This window comes from Capricornis sumatraensis, chromosome 2 (genome assembly GCF_032405125.1).
Source record: "Capricornis sumatraensis isolate serow.1 chromosome 2, serow.2, whole genome shotgun sequence".
Taxonomy (NCBI): Eukaryota; Metazoa; Chordata; class Mammalia; order Artiodactyla; family Bovidae; genus Capricornis; species Capricornis sumatraensis.
Genome location: NC_091070.1, coordinates 47892845 through 47912472, shown reverse-complemented (window position 1 = coordinate 47912472; position 19628 = coordinate 47892845). Strand labels below are relative to the sequence as shown.

Genomic DNA, 19628 nt, shown 5'->3' with positions numbered 1-19628 from the left:
CATTCATTTATTTCTTTAGAGATAAGAAACTAGGAATTTCATTAAAAGGTCTTTTATTCATGTAACTCAGGAAAGCAAGTACTAATAAACAGGTTTAGTTGTAAACAGATAAGAACTCTTCTGGCTTTTGATTCTGGTATTTTCAAAAATAAGTGAGAGGACATTTTTCTTTATTGAAAACTAAAAGTTTGTTTTTATCTGATATTAGAGTATTAAACTTTGTTTTGGGCTTATTTATGTTTACAAAATGAAACATTTTGTAGTGAAATCTTACACAATAGTGACTTCATATTTCTTGGGTGATTACTGTATGTCAGGTAATTTTATTGATTGTTATCACTGATTTCTCACAATAGCACTTGGAGTAAGTGCTGTTATTCCCTTTTGCTTTATTTTGTTATTCTTATTTTAAAGGAAAAACATGTTTTGAAAGGATAAACAACTACCCAATAAGCAAACCTGTAGGATTTGAACCCAGATCTGTCTGATTCTGAAACCTGTGTTCTTTTCAAAGGCTATATGTCTTTACCACTATAACAGTGAGATCTAGCATGTTAAAAAGTCACTTATAGTGAATATTAAGCAATAGCCATTATTAAATTTATATATTTTTCATGGTTTAATATTGACTTACCAGTTAACTACTATGCTATCTCCTTTAATACCATTTCAGCAAAATATTGATACAGCTAGAGAATTTGAAAACATTTCCTTCCAAATTTCAAATACTGCTAGACAAATTGATTGTTTTTAAATACTGTTGGAACCCAAACATACTTTTATAGGTATGAGATATCCTGAAGATGCTTAGAAAAAATTCATCCATGGATATAAGGGAAATTAAACATGGTAGAGGGAAAAAATACATGTCACCTTTTTTTTCACTCTAGAAGTCTTCCCCCGCCCCCTTATTTCAGTTGTGTCATTACAGATGCCTGACAAATGTGGTTACTTTCTCCCATCTTGTTCATTCATTTAACAGATATTTTTTTACTGCATGTCTCCTCTGTGCTAGAGTTATGGAATGTACATTTATGACTAAACATATGGCCAGTGCCTTCAAGGAACATATACTGTTGTAGATACAGGAACATATACTGTTGTAGATACAAGCCAGTTAGCTGGGATTTGTACATAACCACTTTAAAAAAATTCACAAACATCTCATTGGTCAATAAAGTTAGACCTCTTGAAGCGGGAAACTTGGCCGCTCCTAAAAAATCTAATACTACTGTTTCAATGTCACTGTTAACTAAAAATGCTCATTTGATAGCATTTTTAACTATAGGAAGCATATTGTATTATTTTCCCGAGAAACATTCTTTAGACAAGCTACTTTTATAGTATATATAGAATACAGATGGCGTGGCAGGTACTGTAGCTTGCCTACTCACTGTGTACTCTCCTTTTCACTGATAGAATCATGACTTGGGGGTGGGGAACAGAAAAAATGTGTCCAGCTAAAAAAACTTAACTCTGGGGAAATTTGACTATTGGTTGGATATTTGAAGAAATTAATGAATAATTATATTTTTTTATTTACATGTGATAATGATATTATAGTTAGATTTATAAAGTCCTCATCTTGTAGAGGTGACTACTGAAATATTTATTGATTAAAAAATACAGTGTCTGAGGTTTGCTTCAAAATAGTGTGGTATGTGAAAGTAGATAGAGGTAATGATGAGTGGTGTTGGCTATGAGTTGATAATTGAAGTCACATTATGAATGCATGATGGTGATTATTCTTTCCTGTCTACTTTTATACATATTTGAAATTTTTTGTTATAAAATGGAAAAAAATTAAACATCAAACAGTGAATCATTTTTCCAGTAATTTTAAATTAGTATAAAAAAGAAAAAAGGAAAACAAAATTCACCTTCAGCTCCCTCAGACTCTCTTGTAGCCAAGTGACACGTGTATGTCACTTGTATATGCATGTCACTTGTATGAAAGAGGAGAGCGAAAAAGTTGGCTTAAAGCTCAACATTCAGAAAATGAATATCATGGCATCCGGTCCCATTACTTCATGGGAAATAGATGGGGAAACAGTGGAAACAGTGTCAGACTTTATTTTTTGGGGCTCCAAAATCACTGCAGATGGTGATTGCAGCCATGAAATTAAAAGACGCTTACTCCTTGGAAGAAAAGTTATGACCAATCTAGATAGCATATTCAAAAGCAGAGACATTACTTTGCCGACTAAGGTCCGTCTAGTCAAGGCTATGGTTTTTCCTGTGGTCATGTATGGATGTGAGAGTTGGACTGTGAAGAAGGCTGAGTGCCGAAGAATTGATGCTTTTGAAGTGTGGTGTTGGAGAAGACTCTTGAGAGTCCCTTGGACTGCAAGGAGATCCAACCAGTCCATTCTGAAGGAGATCAGGGCTGGAATTTCTTTGGAAGGAATGATGCTGAAGCTGAAACTCTAGTACTTTGGCCACCTCATGCAAAGAGTTGACTCATTGGAAAAGACTCTGATGCTGGGAGGGATGGGGGGCAGGAGGAGAAGGGGACGACCAAGGATGAGATGGCTGGATGGCATCACGGACTCTATGGATGTGAGTCTGAGCAAACTCCGGGAGTTGGTGATGAACAGGGAGGCCTGGCATGCTGCGATTCATGGGGTCACACAGAGTCGGACACGACTGAATGACTGAACTGAACTGTATGTATATGTATGTCACACATACACATATATATGTATGTACCTTGACACATGTATGTCACTTGCCATACATATGTATGATATGTAGCTAAGTGACACAGCTCTGACTCTTGAAATAGAAATGTGCTAATGATTTATAGAAAAGTATTACTTTTCCAAGATAAGTGTCCCCAGTTCCTTTTTGCTTGCTTCCTCTTTCCTTTTTCTACCTAAGATGAAGATCTATGCCAGGAAATGAATTAGCTATCGTCTTGAGATCATTAAGAGGTAAGTCATACATTAAGAGTGATGGAACAGGGAAGAAGGAGGAGCTTGGGACATTAAAAACATTGGAGAGCTTATAAATCATGCTGGAGTATCTTTCTTCAAACTTGTTAAGTGAGAAAAACAAACCCATATATGATTAAAACACTTTAATTGTGTTTGTTATTCATGTATCCTAGAGAATTTTGACTGCTGGAAATGGCTAATGGAAGGCAAGGTTGATTTAGCCTTTGAAAATCATTCAGTATAGTTAACTAAACTAAAGGAAAAATGTGATTATTTCAATATTACAAAAAGGCATTTGACAAAATCCAACACCCATTTATAACAAAAATTGCTTAAAAAATTAGGACTAGAAACTTTCTTGATCTGGTAAGGACCTTCTACACAAGAACCTATAGCAAATATCCTATTTACTGATGAAATAATGCATATTTTGCCCCTGAGGTTGAAGAGTAAGGCAAACATGTCTGTTTTTTACTGCTTCATTCAGCATTATACTGGAGGTCCCAACTGCTGCATTAAGAGAAGAGGGCACATTGGTGGTTACCTGAGACCAGGAGCAAAAGGAAGGAATGAATTTCACAGAGCTATAGGGGGCTCTTAGAAATGATAGAAATTTTCTGTCTTTATTGTGATTTCGTATGTACATCTATCAGAACTCATTTAATATGCTTTAAAATAAGTACAGTTATCATACATGAATTATTTCTCAATAAAATTGGAAAAAATGTTTATTATTTTTAAGCATGAAAGCATCAAAGTGTATATGATTTCCTCAAATTCTTATTATTCCACAGTAGTGCTTAGGGCCAGGCATACTGAGGCTATCCCCCAAGTGGTTTCATTTGAGGGTCCTTGCCTTTATGTCTGTTTTTACAAGGGAAAGTGAAATCAATGAACATTAATTAGTTACACAACTTTGGGGACTTCCTTGTCTTGTTAGGAAGAGCTTTGTTTAAAAGGGATAAACTCTTGAAGTCAGTTACCGGTATCAGCCTGTTGTATTGAACTAATTTTGCGGTGCTGAGCTATCTTATTTGCTAAGCTACTAAAAGCATTGTAGAGGGAAAGATGAGACTTCAGAGCATGTGGATTTTTCCACTTTCAACTTCGTAGAACTAGGTACTTCTAAAGGTAGGAGCAAGCATAAGTCTGGAGGAAATAAGGTTGGTTGAAAGTGTGTTTGCTTACCCGTTCTCCTCCCCTACCACAGCAGACAGTTGGAGGTTTACTTTCTGTACAGTTGAGGACTCAATGAGGTTCTGCTCTGAAAATACAGAGATTGAGTGAAAGTCTGCATTATGAAAATCTAAGTACTGATTCAAGAGATCCCTTCAAGTCCTATACTCTTTGCCATATGCATATATGAGCCCAGTGCACCTGGGATGCAGATTAAACAGTTCCTCTACAGGGAAGCCAAACCTTGCAAAAACCTTGTCATTTTTAATGGCCCAGCCAATTCACCATGCTGCAGCTTATTCATCAACAATCTTCAGATTCATGTACACAGAACTTCCAGTCAAAATATTTATACTTAGCATTTTTAATATGAACAGATAGCCAAGAACCAAACAGAAAAATATAACTTGAAACAACTAGGTGTGAAACAAGTAGGAATGGAAGAAAACTTAAAAAGAACCATAATTAATGTTCTCAGAGAGATGAAAACATACTTTAACCCTTGAACAAAAACAAGAGGCTGTAATAAAGAATTTTCCCAAAAAAATCCATTTGGAAATTTAAAATGTATAAAGTGTTCAGTCAGATAGTTGGAATATAGTAAATTTTCCCCAGAAAACAGAACAAAATGACAGAGAGATTTTAAAATAGAAAAGATGGAACTTCTCTCGTGGTCCTGTGGTAAAGAATCTGTCTTGCAATGCAGGGGACACGGTTTCGATCCCTGGTTGGGGAACTAAGATCCCACATGCTGCAGAGCAGCTAAGCCTGGGCACTGCAGTTACTGAGTCCACATGTGCTGAGCTTGTGTACCACCACTGGATAACCTGCATGCTGCAACTGCTGAAGCCCACCTGCTCTGGAGTCTGCACTCTGCAACTGCAGAGTCCGTGCTCCAGAATGAAATCTCCCACATAACACAATGAAGATCCTGGGTGCCACAACTAACACCTGATACAGCCAAATAACAATAAATAAACAGATAAATTAATGTAATTAAATAAAATAGAGCAGATGAAACAACTAGAATATGCATCCACATTGTCCCAACATTCCAATAATAGAAGTATTAGGAAGAGAGAAGGGAGAAACAGGAAAGGAAGTAATTTTTTTAAAAATATTTTTTAAAATTTGGACATAACTGACTTATTATGTTTTAAGTGTACATATAATGTTTTGATATATGTATATATTGTGAAATGATCACCACAATAAATCTAGTAAATCTGTCCAGCACCATATAGTTACAGTATTTTTTCTTATGCGAACTTCTAAGATTTACTCTCTTAACAACTTTCAAATATAAAGTACAGGCTTTATAACTAGATGTTTGTACTTTTTGATCACCATCACCCATTTTGTCCACGTCCCAGCCTCCATCTGACAGCCACCAATCTGCTCTCTGTAACTATGAGTTCCATTTTTTGTTGTCGATCCTACATGTAAGAAATAATTTAAAAATTTTTTAGTGAGGGATTGTGGAGGGAGAAAGAAATGAGGAGTTTGGGATTAACATATGCGTACTACTGTATGTAAAATACACATTCCAGTATTCTTGCCTGGAAGTCCCATGGACAGAGAAGCCTGGAGGGCTATGTTCTATGGATTTGCAAAAAGTCAGACACCACTGAAGCAATTTACCAGCAGCATTTGTTAAATAGAAAAACAGGGACCTGCTGTATAGCACAGGAACTGTATTCAATGTGTAGTAACCTGTAATGTAAAAGAATCTGAAAAAATATATATTTGTTCCTAATACTATCTTATTTTTTCTTAATCAATTATTGCAGCATTTTGCAAATTTCATTAGTTTATTCCAAAAAGCAGTTTTGAATGTTGTTGATTCTTTCATTGTTTGTTTTCTATTCCATTAATTCCTGTGTGTATTTTTATTTGGCTACTCCTAGTTTCTTTGAGTTTTCTCTGGTTTTTATATAATTTGTTTGCATTAATTTATGAATCTTTTAATTCATGCGTATGCAGTGTAATTTTTTTCTCTTAAATACTGCATTAATATATTCATCAAGTCTTGACATCTTGTGTTTTCATTGTCATGTGGTTGCAAATATTTTGTAAGCCATCATCATTTTTTTGTTCTCCAATTATTAGGGAGAATTGTTTTAAAATTTACAAATGTATAAAAAGGCTGGGGCTTCCCAGGTGGTCTAGTGGTTAAGAATCTGCCTGCCAATTCAGGGGACAAGGGTTCGATCCCTGGTCCGGGAAGATCCCACATGCAGTGGAGCAACGAAGCCTCTGTGCTGCAACTACTGAAGCCTGTGTGCCTTGAGCCCGTGCACCACAACAAGAGAAACCACAATAAGAATTCTGAGCACTGCAACAAACATCAGCCCCCTCTTGCTGCAACTAGAGAAAGCCCGAGTGCAGCAGTGGAGACCCAGGCACAGCCAAAAATAAATAAATAAATTGTTTTTAAAAATAAATAAATAAATAAAAAGGCTGGACCAAAGCAGAAACAATGCTTAGTTGTGGATGTATCTGGTATTAAAAGTACAGCCTGATGCTGTAAAGAACAGTATTATATAGGAACCTGGAATGTTAGGCCCATGAATCAAGGTAAATTGAAATTGGTCAAGTAGAAGGTGGCAGGAGTGAACATTGACATCTTAGGAATCAGTGAACTAAAATGGATGGGAATGGGGGAATTTAATTCAGATGACCATTATACCTACTACTGTGGGCAAGAATCCCTTAGAAGAAATGGAGTAGTCCTCACGGTCAACAAAAAAGTCTAATATGCAGTACTGGGATGCAATCTCAAAAACAACAGAAATGATCTTGGTTTGTTTCCATGGCAAACCATTCAACATCACAGTAATCCAAGTCTATGTCTCAGCCACGAATGCTGAAGAAGCTGAAGTTGAATAGTTTTATAAAGACCTTCTAGAACTAACACCATAAAAAGATGTCCCTTTCATCATTAGGGATTGGAATGCAAAAGTAGGAAGTCAAGAAATTCATGGAGTGTAGGCAAGTGTGGCCTTGTAATACAAAATGAAGCAAGGCAAAGCTAACAGTTTTGTCAAGAAAACACACTGGTCATGGCAGATACCCTCTTCAACAACATAAGAAATGACTCTATACATGGACATCCCTAGATGATCAATACTGGAATCAGTTTGATTTTATTCTCTGTAGCCGAAGATGGAGAAGCTCTCTACACTCAGCAAAAACAAGACCTGGAGCTGACTGGCTCCAATCATGAGTTCCTGATTGTAAAATTCAGGCTTTAATTGAAGAAAGTAGGGAAAACTGCGAGGCCATTCAGGTATAGCCTAAATCAAATCCCTTATGATTATACAGTGGAGGTGACAAATAGATGCAAGGGATTATATCTGGTAGACAGAATGCCTGAAGAATTATAGATGGAGATTCATAACACTGTGCAGGAGGCAGTGACCAAAACCATCCCCAAGAAAAATAAATGCAAGAACACAAAGTGGTTGTCTGAGGAGGCCTTATGAATAGCTGAGAAAAGAAGAGAAGTGAAAGGCAAAGGAGAAAGGGAAAGATACACCTAACTGAATGCAGAGTTTCAAAGAATAGCAAGGAGAGAGAAGAAAGCCTTCCTCAGTGATCAGTGCAAAGAAATAGAGGAAAACAATAGGAAAGACTAGAGATCTCTTCAAAAAAAATTAGAGATACCAAGGGAACATTCCATGTAAAGATGGGCACAATAAAGGACAGAAATGGTACGGACCTAATAGAAGCAGAAGATATTAAGAAGAGGTAGCAAGAATACACAGAAGAACTGTACAGAAAAGATCTTCATGACCCAGATAATCATGATGGTGTGATTACTCACCTAGAGCCAGACATCCTGGAGTGTGAAGTCAAGTGGACCTTAAGAAGCATTACTATGAACAAAGCTAGCAGAGGTGATGGAATTACAGCTGAGGTATTTCAGATCCTAAAATATGATGCTGTGAAAGTGCTGCACCCAACATCCCAGCAAATTTGGAAAACTCAGCAGTGACCACAGGACTGGAAAAGGTCAGTTTCTGTTTCAATCCCAAATAAAGGCAATGCCAAAGAATGTTCAGACTACCATAGGTTGTGCTCATTTCACATCCTAGCAAGGTAATATGTAAAATCCTTCAAGCTAAGCTTGAGCAGTATGTGAACTGAGAAATTCCAGATGTACAAACTGGATTTTGAAAAGGTAGAGGAACAAGAGATTGAATTGCCAGCATTCATTGGATCATAGAGCAAGGGAATTCCCAAAAAACATCTACTTCTGCTTCATTGACCACACTAAATCCTTTGACTGTGTGGATCACAACAAACTATGGAAAATTCTTAAAGAGATAGGAATACCAGACCACCTTACCTGCCTCCAGAGAAAACTGTATGCAGATCAAGGAGCAACTGTTAGAACCAGACGTGAAACAACTGATTTGTTTCACATTGGGAAAGGAGTATGTCAAGGCTGTATATCATCACCCTGCTTGTTTAACTTCTATGCAGGGTACATCATGCAGAATGCTGGGCTGGATGAATCACAAGCTGAAATCAAGAGTGCTGGGAGAAATATTAATAACCTCAGATATGCAGATGATATCACTCTAATAGCAGAAAGTGAAGAGAAACTAAAAAGCCTCTTGATGAGGGTGAAGAAAGAGAGTGAAAAAGCTGGCTTAAAACTCAGCATTCAAAAAACTAAGGTCATGGCATCTGGTCCCATCACTTCACAGTAAATAGAAGGAGGAAAATAGAAGCAGTAACAGATTTTATTTTCCTGGGCTCCCAAATCACTGTGGATGGTGACTCTAGCCATGAATTTAAAAGATGCTTGCTCCTTGGAAGGAAAGCAATGACAAATCTAAACAGTGTATTAAAAAACAGAGATATCACTTTGCTAACAAAGGTCTATATAGTCAAAGCTATGATTTTTCCAGTAGTCATGTACTGATGTGAGAGCTGGACCATAAAGAAGGCTGAGCATTGAAGAATTGATACTTTCGAGTTTTGGCGCTGGAGAAGACTCTTGAGAGTCCCTTGGAGAGCAAGGAAATCAAAGCAGTCAATCCTAAAGGAGATCAACCCTGAATATTCATTCACTGGAAGGACTGATGCTGAAGCTGAAGTTCCAATACTTTGGCCACCTGATGCAAAGAGCTGACTCATTGGAAAAACCCTGTGCTGGGAAAGATTGAGGGTAAGAGGAGAAGAGGGCAGTAGAGGATGAGATGGTTGGATGGCGTCATTGACACGTTGGACGTGAATTTGAGCAAACTGTGGGAGATAGTGAAGGACAGGGAAGCCTGGTATGCTGCAGTTCCTGGGTCACAAATAGTTGGACATGACTTAGTGACTCAACAACAACAGCAGGCTATCATTTTTCATTTTTACCCTCAAGTTTTCCACTCCTGAGTTCTTAATTTTATTTTTCCATGTTCTGGTACATTTCTGCGAGTAATTTACTCAGAAAAGATGGCTAGATGGTGCATTTACTTAGTTCTTAAATATCTAGGAATGTCTCCTAGTTTCATAAGTGAATAGTAGTATACTGGGTATGAAATTCTTGGACATTGTATTAGGTAGGTTCAAGCCAATTACTGAAATAAGAGGTCCAAAGTCATAGATTGGGCCTCCCTGGTAGCTCAGTTGGTAAAGAATCTGCCTGCAATGCAGGAGACCCTGGTCCAATTTATGGGTTGGAATGATCCCCTGGAGAAAGAATAGGCTACCCACTCCAGTATTCTTGGCCTTCCCTGGAGGCTTAGATGGTAAAGAATCTGCCTGCAATGCGGGAGACCTGGGTTTGATCCCTCGATTGGGATGATCCCCTGGAGGACATGGCAGCCTACTCCAGTATTCTTGCCTGGAGAATCCCCTTGGACAGAGGAGCCTGGCAGGCTGCAGTCCCTTGGATCACAAAGAGTGGACACAACCGAGCTACTAAGCACAGCACAGCACACAGTCATAGATCAAATAAGATGATGATGTAACGGTCATCAGTCTAGGCCTGATTGATGTCTTTGTTCCACAGGGCCTTCCAGACTGGTGGGTTAACATCTATTGTACCATTATTTGGCTTCCATCTCTGGGTCCAAGGTGGATAATGCAGTTGGCATTGTTTTTTAGCCAGTGGGATGGGGAAAGAAGATGTCCACTGCAAGTAGATTTACTGGTAAAATGATGATCTTTAAATTGTATACATTGCTTGTATTCACATTCCGTTGTGTCAGTTTGGCACTTAACACACCTACTCTTAAACAAAGAGGGGAGAATTGATAAGATACTGGATGATAACATTCCCACCCACAATCATCTATAGAAATTGTTTGTTTAAATTTTTGTTGATGTTACTTTCTAGTTTGAGTCCTTATTCTTTCTTTCCTATCCCCTTTTTCCGGCCTTTGAAGTGTTAATTGAGGCCCTTTTCAGTTTTTCTTTAAAGTAGAAATTTTATATCTTAATTATATGTGTTCATTTTATATCAAAGATATAAACTGTCATATTTGTAGAAAATCATTTTAGATCAGTTTTGATATTTTCATTTTTTAGTAACTTTCCTTCCTTTTACTTACATAGTTTATATTCTGACATATAGATTAATATCTTCTCTGATATTGACTGAACAATTATTATATCTAACTGCCTTTGTACAGATGTATAGCTTTTTATCATAACTCTGCCTGTTCCCATTAGCTTTCTCTAATAACTGAAAATCTTTTCTGTTATTACCAGGAAGCCTATAGAAGATACTGCTATAGGAGCTTATGAAAAGTGATGCCTTTGCCTAGGTACCCTCCTGTAGAGTTGACATAGGTTATAAGAGTGCCGTCCTCTATAGTGAATGTAAGTTAGACACTGTGTGGTTTAACAAAGAGAACCCCAGAAAAGTAGCTAAAGTCATTGATTAAAGAACAGATTACTAGCTTCCATAATTTCAATGAGGACTTTTACATTGCTTCCTGTAGGAAATATGTTTGGATTATATGTATAGGATTTTAAAAGTAACTTTAATGGGTAATTGCCTTAAAAGTCTGTTTGATTGTTAACTAGGAAATAAAAGATAAATAACTTAGTTGCTAATGTTGTTTTTGAAGGGAGAAATTCAGGAAATATATTTTTTGAGAAGTTAAAGGAAGACAATATTCCTGCTCCTCGTTCTGTTGGCAGTATTAAAATCAGCTTTACTCCTCGAGTATTCCCGACAGCTCTCCGGGAATCACAAGTAGCAGAAGAGGAGGAGGTTGGTACACTTGCTGTTAGCTACAGTGACCACAAATGAGAATACTTAATTTTTTACTTCATGTATTGAAACTTACTGGATCTGAATTTTTAAAGTATTCATTGCACTAAAGATATTACTTCATGAAAAAATTTAATATTTCTTTTTGAGAAAAATATATTTTGCAGGATTTATTTTTTTGGCTTCAGAATGCTGATGAGAAAACATTGATTTAATAGCGTTGTTGCTTATTCTAGAATATAATCTGTTGCATGTGCATTTATTTTATTAAATACATCATTTTCCATAATTTGTAAACTTTGGGCTATGTGTGTTGTGGTAAGAAAAGATTTGTAGATTTATTACAACTATATTCTTACAATTAATTAGTAATGTCAAGACATTTGGCATTGATATCTTTCATTTATAAATTCCTGAGCTCTGGGATTCTGAATGTCATGTATTTAGTTGTATAAGCACTAAGAATTCTAAGAACTTGCTTTTATTTATTTATTTTTTACTATAAGGTATGAACTGATACCTCTCTCAGTTAAAAAGTTGTGAAAATAATTGAAATTTCTTAATATACAATGATAATTTATAAATATTAACTTTTTTCTTAATAGCAATATATTTCTATATTTCATTATTTATAAAAGGATTTCTATAACTATAAAATTATAATCATTTAAAAAATTATATATTTTTATAATGTAAAAATACATATATATTATAAAGAAAAGTAAAATAATATTCACATAAACTACCAGAAATTTGGACAAAGTTTGAACTAGAAATTGTTATATATTTGATTTTAATCAGCTAGTGAAATTAAAAAAAAAAAACTTGAAAATGTATAAAAGCTGGAAGTTTAAAATCGTCATCATCAAATATTATATCAGTCTGCTTAGAATACTATTACAAAGTACATAGACTCGCTGGCTCTAAGAACAGACAATTATTTCTCACAGTTCTGGAGGCTGAGAGGATATGGGGGTGGGGTGTAGAAAGGAGCATGCCCTCTAGTTTCTTTCTCCTCTTACAAGAATACTAATCCTGTCTTGGAGGCCTCATCTTCATGACCTCATCCAAACTTAATTATCGCCCAAGGGCCATAGATCCAAATACCATCACATAGGTGGTTAGGGCTTCACCATACGAATTTTTTGGAGCACACAAACATTCAGTGCATAACAAACAGTATTTCCATGTTATGTGGGAAGATGGGAAATCTAAAAGGAATGGTTAATAAAATAATACCTTTGTGTCCTTCATTAAACTCATTCTCATTTCAGTGGCTACATAAACAAGCAGAGGCACGAAGAGCAATGAATACTGATATTCCTGAACTTTGTGATTTAAAAGAAGAGGAAAAGAACCCAGAATGGTTGAAGGACAAAGGAAAGTAAGTTGTTTGCACCCTGGCCATGAGACTTATTATAAATCTATGTGTATATTAGTACTTATAACATTTTCTAGATGTCTTGACATATGTGTGAATGTGATTGTTGGGAAGAAATATGCCAATTATGTCGGTAGCACCTCTGTGTTTAAAAAGTTAGATCCTATAACAATTAAATGAGATTCTTATTTTTATTTGCTTTTGTATTTAAACGTCATGGAAATGAAAAAATATAACATCTTTTAGACTGCTTATTAAAGTCCCTTTTAAAATTGCTCAGTGTTTGACATAAGTCCTTGCTAATACTTCCCTTAAAATCATGGTTCTTCAAAACTAGAATTACTTTGATTAGTCATATCAGGCTTTGAAAGCTTATCAGATTAGCTTGTTGCTGTCATGACCTAGATGGGTGGGATGGAGTGGTGGGGTGGAAGGTTCGAGAGAGGGGATATATATATATATATATATATATATATATATATATATATATACACACACACACACACGCATATAGTGGATTCACTTCATTGTACAGCAGAAACTAACACAACAGTATAAAGCAATTATCCTCTAATAAAAGATTATCAAATCCATCTATAAATTATCATTTTATGTCTAGACAATCTTTTTATTTATTTATATGTAACTGTAAATTTTAGACAGTTATCAAAAATAATGAATTCTGGTACATTCTGTGGCAATTTGAGTTCATATTTTGAGGCAATTGTAGATATTATTTATTATATCTTATTTTGTATGTTTGTATTATTTTTCTGTTGCTGCCATAACAAACTGCCACCGACTTATTGGCTTAAAACAATACTAATCTATTATCTCATAGTTCTGGAGGCCAGGAGTCTAAAATGGGTTTTACTAGGCTAATATCAAGTATCCAGTGCAATCCTTCTGGAGACTAGGAGAGAATCTGTTTCCTTGGGTTTTCCAACCTTGAGACCACCCGCATTCCTTGGCTTATGGCCCCAAACCAGCAGTTGCATTACTCTGGCCTTTGCTTCCATAGTCACATCTCCTTTTCTGACTCTGGCTCCCCTGCTTCCCTCTTTCATTTATAAACACCCTTGTATTTATAATCCAGGGTACTCTCCTACATTAAAATTCTTAATCACATCTGCAAGGTTCTTTCTAACTAGCCATTTTAGGTATTCACAGGTTTTGGGGAGTTAGAATGTGGCTATCTTGTGTTTTCCTAGTCTCATCTGTTCTCTGTTCTTTCCTGGTCTTTTCTCTTATCTAAAACACCACCAGAGATTGATCTGTGGAGTTGAGCTGGAGTTGAGTTTTTCTAAACAGAAGCCTGAGGCTCACAGGTTTGTTCCTCTTACTCCCAAGAGTAATCCCTTCTCCTCTTTCTCTTCTTTCTTCTCTCCCTTCCTCTCAACCTTTTGAACCATTAAATAAATATCTGTTGATTATTTATGGTTTGTCAGGCTGTAGGGTAGGCTCTGAACTACAGAAATAGGGAGAGAGACATATACAAATACTACAACACTGTATGGAAAGTGCAATACTTAGAAGGCACATGGTAAAATGAAAGTACACAAGAGGGGCACTTAACCTTAAAAGAAGGAAGGTAGTTTCAGGAAGAGCTTCCTAAAGAATATAGCACCTGAGTTCCTCTTAAAGATAGGTAGGAGTTTCAGGAGGAAGGGCGAGAAAGGTGTTCATTTTAGGCAGAGGATACAGTGTGAGCAAAAGTTGAGAGACAAGAATAGTGTGACATACAGGCCAGGAACTATGGGTAGCTTACTTTTTGATAAAACATAAATTTGAAGCTAAGAATAATAACACATGAACCTAGAAAAATAGGCAATGGCCTTGTATTATTCTTAAATTTTATTCTGTAAGGTGGAGGAAAATATGTTCCAGTAACTAAGGTGGAGGTCTTGAACAATGACATTGTTGTAGAGGGGGGAAGACAAGGGCAATGTGAGAAATATTCAGGAGGTAAAATAGGGAGGACTTCTGAGGGACTGTTGAAGAGTAGAAGAGTAGTTGTGGACATCTTCTGGGTTTCTAGTTTAAAGGATTGATTATGTGCCACCAACTGAATTAGAGAACACTAAAAGAGGGCCAGTTAGGAGGGAATGTAGGTAAGGTCAGTTTTGAATATGTTGAGTTAGAGATGTCTTTTGGTCAAGCTGACAGTGTCCAGCAAGTTTGAAACCCAGAGGACAGTCCAGCCCTGTGTTATCGATTTGGAGGTCATCAGCATTTATGCAGCAGTTGATTTATAAGAGTAGATGTGGTATCTACAAATAGGGTATAAAGGGGAGTAGTGGCCTAAGGCTAGAACCCTGTGATCCACCAGTATTTGAAGATCTGGTAAAATAAAGTAGTACACAGAAATACTCCCAGAAGCCGACGGAATAGAAACTTTTAAGAGTTTTTTTTTGTCTTGTTCTTCTCTAAAAGTTCTCCAGACAAGAATACTGGAGTGGTTCATCATTCCCTTCTCCAGGGGATCTTCCCAACCCAGGGATCGAACTGGTCTCCTGCATTGCAGGCAGATTCTTTACCATCTGAGCCACCAGGGAAGCAAGCCCTCTTTACAAATAGAAAAGATTCAAAAAGATGTGCAGATGAGACAAAAGAAGTGGTTGAAATGTCCTCAAGAAGAGTGGGGAAAACTCAGTCAAGGCTGATGGTGAATGGATTATCTTGATTTTGTTATTCTTTTTCCTTTTGTTAAAAGTTGTGTTCATTTTTACACGTTATAATAAAGATATGCCTTTTGAAAAAAATTTACACTGCACATCAAATGAAAGTTCCCCTTGGTTTTTACCCAGTCTGCTGGCCTTCTGCCTTCCCGGCCCCTCAGATATATCCAGTCTAAATATTTCTTTAATTGCATTTGCTTGTCTTTAAGCTGTCATTGTCATAATCACAGTTATTATGTTCATAGCTTGTGATAGATTACCAGAGCTTTGCACATACAATTTCATTAAATCCTTACTGCTGTAGTTAGCTAGGAACCACTGCTTTTGCACTCATTTAACAAATGTTTATCGTAAAGCTAGCAGCTTTACACAAACTAGCTCTTTTAATTCCTTTAACAGTATAGCTAGTTGTATATTATTATCTTTACCCCAAATTTCTGAAATATAGAAAGAGGGCTAGAGAGGTTGAGAAATTTGGCTAAAGTGGTGGTTTATAAATAAAACCAGGATTCAGTCCCACGTCAGTATGATTACAAAGCTTTTGTTCCAGATAGTGTTGTATAACCCTCACAGATGAATAAAATTCTTGTTGTCCTTTTGTTCCGATTGTTTCGCCTTAGTGAAGACAGCCCAAGTGGTGTGGCTATGAATTGCTCTTCCTTGAGGCCTGAGAGTGCTGAAGTGCACATAGCTGAATGTGCTCTCCTATTGGATTGGTTACTGAGGTCTAGAAAATACTGGAAGATTAAGTTGTAATAGAGATAGAATGGGAAAGACTAGAGATCTCTTCAAGAAAATGAGAGATACCAAAGGAACTTTTCATGCAGAGATGGGCACAATAAAGGACAAAAATGGTATGGACCTAACAGAAGCAGAAGATATTAAGAAGAGGTGGCAAGAATACACAGAAGAACTATACAAAAGAAATCACGACCCAGATAATCACAATGGTGTGATCACTCACCTAGAGCCAGATATCCTGGAGTGTGAAGTCAAGTGGGCGTTACGAAGCGCTACTACGAACAAAGCTAGTGGAGGTAATAGAATTCCAGTTGAGCTGTTTCAAATCCTAAGAGATGATGCTGTGAAAGTGCTGCACTCAATATGCCAGCAAATTTGGAAAACTCATCAGTGGCCACAGGACTGGAAAAGGTCAGTTTTCTTTCTAATCCCAAAGAAAGGCAATGCCAAAGAATGCTGGAACTACCGCACAATTACACTCATGTCACACGCTAGCAAACTAATGCTCAAAATTCTCCATGCCAGGCTCCAACAGTACGGGCACTATGAACTTCCAGATGTTCAAGCTGGTTTTAGAAAAGGCAGAGGAACCAGAGATCAAATTGCCAACATCCATTGGATCATCAAAAAAGGAAAAGAGTTCCAGAAAAACATCTACTTCTGCTTTATTGACTATGCCAAAGCCTTTGACTGTGTGTATCACAATGAACTGTGGAAAATTCTGAAAGAGATGGGAATACCAGACTACCTGATTTGTCTCCTGAGAAATCTGTATGCAGGTCAAGAAGCAAGAGTTAGAACTGGACATGGAACAACAGACTGGTTCCAAATCGGGAAAGGAGTACATCAAGGCTGTATATTGTCACCCTGCTTATTTAACTTATATGAAGAGAAATGCTGGACTGGATGAAGCACAAGCTGGAATCAAGATTGCTGGGAGAAATATCAATAACCTCTGATATGCAGATGACACCACCCTTATGGCAGAAAGTAAAGAAACTAAAAAGCCTCTTGATGAAACTGAAAGAGGAGAGTGAAAAAGTTGGCTTAAGCTCAACATTCAGAAAACTAAGGATCATGGCATCCAGTCCCATCACTTCATGGCAAATAGATGGAGAAACAGTGGAAACAATGTCAGACTTTATTGTTTTGGGCTTCAAAAATCACTGCAGATGGTGACTGCAGCCATGAAATTAAAAGACACTTACTCCTTGGAAGAGAAGTTATGCCCAACCTAGACAGCATATTAAAAAGCAAAGACATATGAATGGCTAACAAACACATGAAAAGATGCTCAACATCACTCATTATTAGAGAAATGCAAATCAAAACCACAATGAGGTACCACTTCACACCAGTCAGAATGTCTGTGATCCAAAAATCTGCAAGCAATAAATGCTGGAGAGGGTGTGGAAAAAAGAGAACCCTCCTACACTGTTGGTGGGAATGCAAACTAGTACAGCCACTATGGAGAACAGTGTGGAGATTCCTTAAAAAACTGGAAATAGAACTGCCTTATGACCCAGCAATCCCACTGCTGGGCATACACACCAAGGAAACCAGAATTGAAAGAGACACATGTACCCCAATGTTCATTGCAGCACTGTTTATAATAGCCAGGACATGGAAACAACCTAGATGTCCATCAGCAGATGAATGGATAAGAAAGCTGTGGTACATATACACAATGGAGTATTACTCAGCCGTTAAAAAGAATACATTTGAATCAGTTCTGATGAGATGGATGAAACTGGAGCCAATTATACAGAGTGAAGTAAGCCAGAAAGAAAAACACCAATACAGTATACTAACACATAAATATGGAATTTAGAAAGATGGCAATGACGACCCTGTATGCAAGACAGCAAAAAAGACACAGATGTGTATAACGGACTTTTGGACTCAGAGGGAGAGGGAGAGGGTGGGATGATTTGGGAGAATGGCATTGAAACATGTATACTATCATGTAAGAATCGAATCGCCAGTCTATGTCCGATGCAGGATACAGCATGCTTGGGGCTGGTGCACGGGGATGACCCAGAGAGATGTTATGGGGAGGGAGGTGGGAGGGGGGTTCTTGTTTGGGAACGCATGTACACCTGTGGTGGATTCATGTCAATGTATGGCAAAACCAATACAGTATTGTAAAGTAAAATAAAAAAAAAAAAAGAGAGAGACAGTACTTTGTCTGTCTAGTCAAAGCTGTGGTTATTCCAGTAGTCGTGTATGGATGTGAGAGTTGGAATATAAAGAAAGCTGATTGCCAAAGAATTGATGTTTTTGAACTGTGGTGTTGGAGAAGACTCTTGAGAGTCCCTTAGACTGTACCAGTCCATCCTAAAGGGAATCAGTCTTGAATATTCATTGGAAGGACTGATGCTAGAGCTGAAACTCCAATACTTTGGCCACCTGCTGTGAAGGTCTGACTGATTTGAAAAGACCCTGATGCTGGGAAAGATTGAAGGCAGGAGGAGAAGGGGACGACAGAGGACGAGCTGGTTGGATGGCATCACTGACTCAATGGACATGAGTTTGAGTAAACTCCGGGAGTTGGTGATGGACAGGGAAGCCTGGCGTGCTGCAATTCATGGGGTCACAAAGAGTCAGACAGGACTGAGCGACTAAACTGAACTGAACTGATTTTCTGAGGTGCAAGGAAAGAAAGTGAAGACAAACGTGAAACTAGATAAGTTTCTGACAAAAATTGCTTAGTGGGCACTATTGAGGTCTCTACTAGGTTAGAGAGCATGAATTCATGGAGATGTTATTCAGGACAGCTATATGATTTATCTTCTAAATAGTGTTTGGTGTTTCAGATTTAAGAGTCGATCATTGAGCCAAGATTGGAATTTTGATGGACAAGTACAACAGAAGACTAGTAGTACAAAGGACCAGATTGGAAAAATAGCTTAGATATCTAGCTATGACGTCTAGGCTGGGGGACTTCCCAGGCAATCCAGAGGTTAAAACTCTGCGCTTCCAATGCACGAGGCCTGGGTTTGATCCCTGGCCAGGAACTAAGATCCCACATGCTGTGCGGCATGGCCAAAAAAATAAAAAATAATCTATTTTTAAAAAATAGAAATCTAGGCTGGGTTAGAAAGGAAGAGGTGCCATAGTGACCCAGTGGACTAAGGAAAATGGAGCCGTTAGTTAAGACATTAGAGGACACTATAAGGTTGAAGATTGATGAGGGGATAGTTTGCAGGATAGAAAGTTCTAGTCAGTGACTGGGATTCCAGAGTTTGATATCACTGAAGTAGTACAGATCAGGTGATGACAAGTCCAGGAGGTGGTCCTGGAGTGGGTAGCAAAAGAGAAGGAAAGGTCATTTGTGTTAAGGGTGTTATTGTTTACCCAGTGAGTTGTGTCTGACTGCAATCCCATGGACTGCAGCATGCCAGGCTCCTCTGTCTTCCATCTCCCAGAGTTTGCTCTAATTCATGTCATTGAACTGGTGATGCTATCCAACCATCTCATCCTCTGTCACCCCT

General features: G+C 37.5%; 1 protein-coding gene across 2 annotated transcripts in view; it reads left to right on the top strand.

Annotated features, from left to right (window-relative positions):
* The window catches only part of DNAAF4 (dynein axonemal assembly factor 4), a 68396-nt gene that overhangs the window by 36573 nt on the left and 12195 nt on the right, over window positions 1-19628 (top strand). For both annotated transcript variants that reach the window (XM_068966370.1, XM_068966371.1), the window contains exons 5-6: window positions 11189-11334; window positions 12609-12718. In XM_068966370.1, coding sequence (XP_068822471.1) covers window positions 11189-11334; window positions 12609-12718 — 256 coding nt within the window. The remainder of the gene's footprint in view (window positions 1-11188; window positions 11335-12608; window positions 12719-19628) is intronic.